Below are 5,860 nucleotides of genomic sequence, written 5' to 3' on the forward strand. Positions count from 1 at the left end.
GCGGATTTGGTGTAGTTGGCACTAATCTGCCCTGGCTCGAGGGTTTATGACTTTCTGGGAGTGTATCTCTGACTGGTTTATTCCAGGATCTATTGCAAAAACTATTTAGCCGTCGCCACAGTAAATCTTTCGAACATAAGTGACGGCGTAGTAAACCACACTTCTACAATCCAAACATAAAAATGTCGATAAGAACAAGTTTGTTTGCCCACAAGAAACTATTACAGTCGTTCGGTCGAGTACAGTTTGCGCCATCTTACTTTGTACTGTTCAGTTGTCATATATCTTACCAATGCAACATTCGTCTGGCGTTAGAAAGTCGACAATAGAAGTAATCCATCTGAAACCACCATTGCGAATTTTAACACAAGGCGCAGGGAGACCACGCAGCATCAGTCTGTTGATTTAACGCACATATTTAAAATGACGACTTTTTTACGCACAAAGAAAGAATAACAAAAAGAGAGCACTGCAGTGGAGCGCCTTTTTTCATTCCTGCCGGTATCTTGCAAGCCCATATCCTGGCATACAACAGCCGATTTGTTATTGATCAAGTGTGAAAGTGACGGCTTCGTATTTGGAAGAAAAAGAAGAAAGTTTGGAGTTGACAGACTCGCATGATGTCGCCATCCAAAGGGGGGCTGCCAGGCGCACTTGAGACTCACTGCAACGAGGCTTGTTAAAGAGGAAAAAAATAGAGAAATAGAGAATGAGAAGGATTGTTAGTTAACGCGAGAGGAGGGAGGGAGGGAGGGAGGGGTGAGGAAGAAACACAGGGAGAGAGAGAGAGCGAGAGAGAGAGAGAGAGAGAGAGAGAGAGAGAGAGAAGCATGGATTTGGGCAGGGCTGTGGTTACCCAGCATAAGCTTGCCTTTTCCTTCGGTGACTACACCCCGAGAGGAGGAGCGTATTGTGCAGCGTAGTAGGCGTCAGGATCCTCAATTTCCAACTTAGCATCTTGGCAGGACATTTTCCCAAGCAAAGCCCCCGTCCGACGGGCAAAAAAAAAAAACTTCTGCACGGGCATGAGAGCGACGGTGCAACTCAGATAAGGGAGCAGCAGAAAAACAAAACGAGACAAACCCTCAGACGGACAGTGGCTGGCTGGCAGCGACCAAAATAATCCACCCAACATCCAAGCCTCTTCTTATTTAAACAATTTACTTTTTGCCTTCACCATTGTCATTTAGAAGGGGGGACAGACAGCGGGTCTGCAGACACACATCCCTATGCGCTCCGACAGCAGCGCATGAGAAAATAAAGGGGGAAAGTGCGCAAGTTAAGTGGCTTATACTCTCCGGACTCCAGCATGGCGTATCCTCAGGGCTACTTGTACCAGCCGTCCGCTTCTTTAGCCCTGTATTCATGCCCCGCGTACAGCACCAGCGTTATATCGGGACCCAGAACCGAGGAACTTGGGAGATCCTCTTCGGGATCTGCATTTGCGCCCTATGCCGGATCTACTGCGTTTACCAGCGCCTCGCCAGGCTACAACTCCCACTTACCATACAGTGCAGACGCAGCGGCAGCTGCCACATTCACCTCGTACGTGGTGAGTAAACTAAAGGTGATTATTCAATCTAATAAGAAAGCAAATTCGAGGGAATTAACTCGTTATAGAAGCCTTGGGTGTCTGATGTTCATTCGGAGCCAAGCCATTAAGGAGAAATGTGCGTCACGGAGGAGTGCATGGGTATAAAATTACAAAATGTCAGGTCCAGAAAACATGTTGTTGAGTAAACAGACCCAATTGAACAGAGTCGTGTGTTATTATGGCCCTTCAGTAAATTGCAGTTTTTTTTTTTTTTTTTTTTAGAAGAAAGTGGGCAAAGCTTTGACGGCGCTTCTACGCTGAACCGACTGCGAGCCGTGTGTTGGCAGCCTGGGTCACTGGATTTGTTTCTTATAATCCTATTAGTTTTGCCCGTTGTAAAACACTGAAAGTTATGAAAAAGGACAGGGGACATTTTTGCTTTTCTTTTCTTGTGTTCTCTGTGCGTGATCTCATGGCAACACAAGTAATTCATGCGGGCTTTATAGGCCTGGTTACTACAAAGACTGATCCCAGTAGAATAGGCAAAGAAAAATCATGTAAGGTCCGTCATGCATAATGCCAGTACGTTATCATAATTGAAGATTGTACTATTTTAAGGGTGAGAATAGGAGTGACTGCGCGCTGACATCATTTAAATAATAATACAAAAATGCATAGAAGAATAAATTAAATTTAAAATATTCAATCAAATTCAAAACAACTTCATAAACATGAAGTTCAAACTTGAACTGGTGGATTAAAGCTAGTGTATTCATGTGTGTGTAAGCATGTGTGCCTGTCACCGTGCGCGCGCATACCAATGCGTGTGCGCGTAGGTGTGTGTGTGTGTTCATGTTTGTTTGCCGTAAGTACTTTGAACTATTTTGCAGCATTAGAGAATAACAGAACTTAGTTTTAAGCTTTTTTAAATTGTAATTTATTTTACAGAGTTCACCGTATGACCACACTACGGGTATGGCTGGCTCAATAGGATACCACCCTTACGCAGCACCCTTGGGCACCTATCCTTATGGTGACCCAGCATACCGTAAAAACGCAACCCGGGACGCCACTGCCACCCTGAAGGCCTGGCTCAGCGAGCACCGGAAAAATCCCTACCCTACCAAGGGCGAGAAGATCATGCTGGCCATCATCACCAAAATGACCCTCACGCAGGTGTCCACCTGGTTCGCCAACGCACGGAGGCGGCTAAAGAAGGAGAACAAGATGACCTGGACCCCCCGGAACCGGAGCGAGGACGAGGAGGAGGACGAGAATATTGATTTGGAGAAAAACGACGACGACGAGCCAAACAAACCCACAGACAAGGGAGACTCCACAGACACAGAATCAGGTCGGTGGTACAGGGAGAGAAAAAAAAAAAAAAAAAAAAAGGCGGAAAAAAAATCATCAATTTTTCATCGCAGTCGTTTCCACTCAGGGTGCAAAATTGATTGCTGGTTAATGGTGGTATATTATTTATAATGGGACAATTGCTTTAAATAATAATCACCTTGAACTCCCCTCGTTTGACTTCTCTGGGGCTGGAATTGCTGGTGACGCAAAGTGTTTAGCAGTCAATTTATCTTTAACTGCATAATAAGGATACAGCTGGTGAACTGAGCTGGGTACTCGGCTGAAATGGGCATTATTGTTGAACGCTTATGATCATAACATCTAATATAATGATATTTAATACCGGAAATACATTTATAAATTTAAATAATCGGCATCCTTTTTAATTCGTGTTTGTCTGTTTTTATTTCATATTTGCGGAGAGCAGTTCATTCACCTTTTTAGGCTGGCACACATGTTTATGAGGACAATTTATAGCACACCCAATAATTGTTTGTGAAGAGACGTGCATAAGTAGCCTAATTATTTTTATATTTCCAATTTTAGTTCGCATTTGTTTTCAATTGCCTCATGATCACCTAAAACACACGTTACAATGTTATCAACATTTTAGTGTTATTGGCTGTAGGCTAATTCTGTTCATTATTTGTGCTTTAGATCACAAACTGCTGAACCCAGGGGACATAGGCTGCGACAGATTTAAAGAAGAGAACCATGGCAAAGACTCGGATCCTCTTCTGAGCGACTCGGAGTTAAAAGACCAGGAGGAGCGGACTACAGAGTTGCTGCCGGATCCCGCCAAACCAACCACTTCGTCTCCCTCGGCCGTGCCTCGGGGGAACCAGACCGTTGCGCAACAAGACAAGCCGTCAGATTTGAGCCATGCACCGGGTACGGTGACCAGCAACGTGACCTCAGTTATCCACTCGCCCCCTTCGGCCCCTAAACCCAAACTCTGGTCCCTTGCGGAGATCGCCACGTCCTCAGACAGGTGTAAGGGCAGCAGCGACGCAACACAGGCTTGCTCCGGTTTGGGTCAGAGCGCTGTAATAGGCACCAACACGTCTCCATCACGGTCCTCCCCTCATTGCCCGCTCCCCAACAGCACGGTCCTGTCCAGGCCTCTGTACTACACCTCCCCTTTCTACCCCGGCTACACGAACTATGGTGGCAGTTTTGGACACCTTCACAGTAACCACGGCTCGGTAACCACGGGCTCCACGGCACATTTCAATGGATTAAACCAGACTGTGTTAAATAGAGCAGAGGCTTTGGTAAGGGAGAGCCAGAAAGTCAGAGGCCAAACGCAGGTAGATCTTTGTAAAGACTCCCCTTATGAACTAAAGAAAGGTATGTCAAACATTTAATACCTGAATATTTTCCACTCACCGCGGACTTGTATTTATTTTTTGTGGTTGCATTGAAAAAAAAGAAAAAGAACAATGATGAAGCAAATTCTGACAACAGTTATTTTCTAAGTAAATGCTTATCCTAAAATTTTTAGTTTCTGAATGGTTAATCCTAAAATGTAACAAGAATGGTCTTAATCGATGCAGCCGCCTCAGTCTATTTGTATTAAAGACTAACATGTATATTTAATGTAGCATTTTTGTATTTAAAATGGACAACACACTATCTTTGAAGTAAATTATGGAGAAAAATATATATATACTTTGTGCAGCGATTATTTGGAGGAGCAGTTGCCTGACATGTCCAAAGTGCTTCAAGGCCAGTTAATCTATACGAAATATTAATTCAATTTTGCACCGTGACAGATGTTTCAATGGTAATTATGTCCAAGATATTATGGCAGTGGGAGCTCTGGTAAACTTAAAAGAAAAGGCAAGCGTTCAGCAAAAAGATGTTGGAATATCTTAAACAATAAAAGGGTTCAGTTTTTGCAAATATTCATAGGTTTTTTTTGGAAGGAAAAAGTTGAATTTTGGTTTGTGGCTTATCACCAGTTTTTTCATTTTTTTGTATTCTTTAAAATGCATCCAGGGCCTCCTTTTTTTCTGAGCACGTTTCTAAAAGTGGATATTGATATAATAACAACTCCAATGCGCAGTCATTTAACCCAATTACCTATCGTGTTTTATGCAGAGCAATCAGGTGGTGAACTCCGGTAATGAGCTCGATTTTATGCCAAATTTAGACCTCATTACTATTTTCCAAGGCGTGGCAAAGCTGTTAAAAGGGACGCGACCATGCATTTAGAACATACTGCCCTATTATATATCATTAATGGAGAGTCTCTTTAATGGCGCGTTAGATGTGAAACATTGGTGTTTGGAGTAACGGCAGAATGCTGTCATGCACACAGAGAGATATTGTGATAGTGTGCAGCCGGTAGCCAGGCAGGCGCTGTCCTCTAACTCTTCCAACTTCTGCAGGTAGGTGTCACACTTGCTCCTAATTTCAAGGGGGGGGACTCTGTTAATCCGTCACGGAAACCCATCCCCGATCAAATGGCCTGGTGAAAAAAGAAGTGGAGCCAATGGGGCACAATGATCACAGTTATTATGGAGGATTATAGCAACTTTAACAAGTGTTTTAAAAAAAAATACATAGGCAGCAGGAGCGACATGCGGAACAAAAGATGGGGACATTATACTCTTCCAAACACTGAACATTTTTAGATTTTTTTTTTTTGTTATTGTTGTTGTTTTTAAACGCAAGTTTATTGAAGCTGGAGAAATACAGAAAAATAACAGTGTTGTTATTATTAGTATTATTATTATTATGAAAACCTTGGATTGGAAACCTTGTAGGCCACCAAATCCACAGGCCTCAATTTTTTTAAGTCTATATTTTTTTTCATGTATATTTATATATATTTATTTTTTTATATTCGTTCATTCAGTGGTTGTAGCAGTACACGTAAAGCACACTGAATTATTCTAATTATTATTATTAATGTCGTTATTGTTGACCTCCACTGAGGTGGGACAGCATGCTCTTGTTTATGGC

At 42.8% G+C, this 5,860-nt stretch overlaps 1 protein-coding gene across 3 annotated transcripts; it reads left to right on the top strand.

Annotated features, from left to right (window-relative positions):
* Nucleotides 1-874: 874 nt before the first annotated feature.
* irx5a (iroquois homeobox 5a) lies at nucleotides 875-4,789 on the top strand. Of its 3 annotated transcripts, XM_069174211.1 has the most exons (4): nucleotides 1,473-1,552; nucleotides 1,817-1,886; nucleotides 2,483-2,888; nucleotides 3,548-4,789. In XM_069174211.1, the coding sequence occupies exons 3-4, from the start codon at nucleotides 2,510-2,512 to the stop codon at nucleotides 4,255-4,257; spliced, it is 1,089 nt and encodes a 362-aa protein (XP_069030312.1). In that variant the 5' UTR covers nucleotides 1,473-1,552; nucleotides 1,817-1,886; nucleotides 2,483-2,509; the 3' UTR covers nucleotides 4,258-4,789. The 3 variants fall into 3 exon arrangements, with proteins under 3 accessions (XP_069030310.1, XP_069030311.1, XP_069030312.1); XM_069174209.1 differs by lacking the exon at nucleotides 1,817-1,886 and having other exon boundaries at nucleotides 875-1,567; XM_069174210.1 differs by lacking the exon at nucleotides 1,817-1,886 and having other exon boundaries at nucleotides 876-1,552.
* Nucleotides 4,790-5,860: the final 1,071 nt, after the last annotated feature.

Source organism: Embiotoca jacksoni, unplaced genomic scaffold (genome assembly GCF_022577435.1).
Source record: "Embiotoca jacksoni isolate LCO1_2020_lvr unplaced genomic scaffold, fEmbJac1.0.p SCAF_6, whole genome shotgun sequence".
Taxonomy (NCBI): domain Eukaryota; kingdom Metazoa; phylum Chordata; class Actinopteri; family Embiotocidae; genus Embiotoca; species Embiotoca jacksoni.

Bases quoted from the DNA above. Each gene is read 5' to 3' on its own strand.
- irx5a (XM_069174209.1), top strand. From the start codon at position 1,310: ATGGCGTATCCTCAGGGCTACTTGTACCAGCCGTCCGCTTCTTTAGCC. The intron at 1,568-2,482 runs GTGATTATTCAA...TTTATTTTACAG, and splicing joins ACGTGGTGAGTAAACTAAAG to AGTTCACCGTATGACCACAC. The intron at 2,889-3,547 runs GTCGGTGGTACA...TTTGTGCTTTAG, and splicing joins CTCCACAGACACAGAATCAG to ATCACAAACTGCTGAACCCA.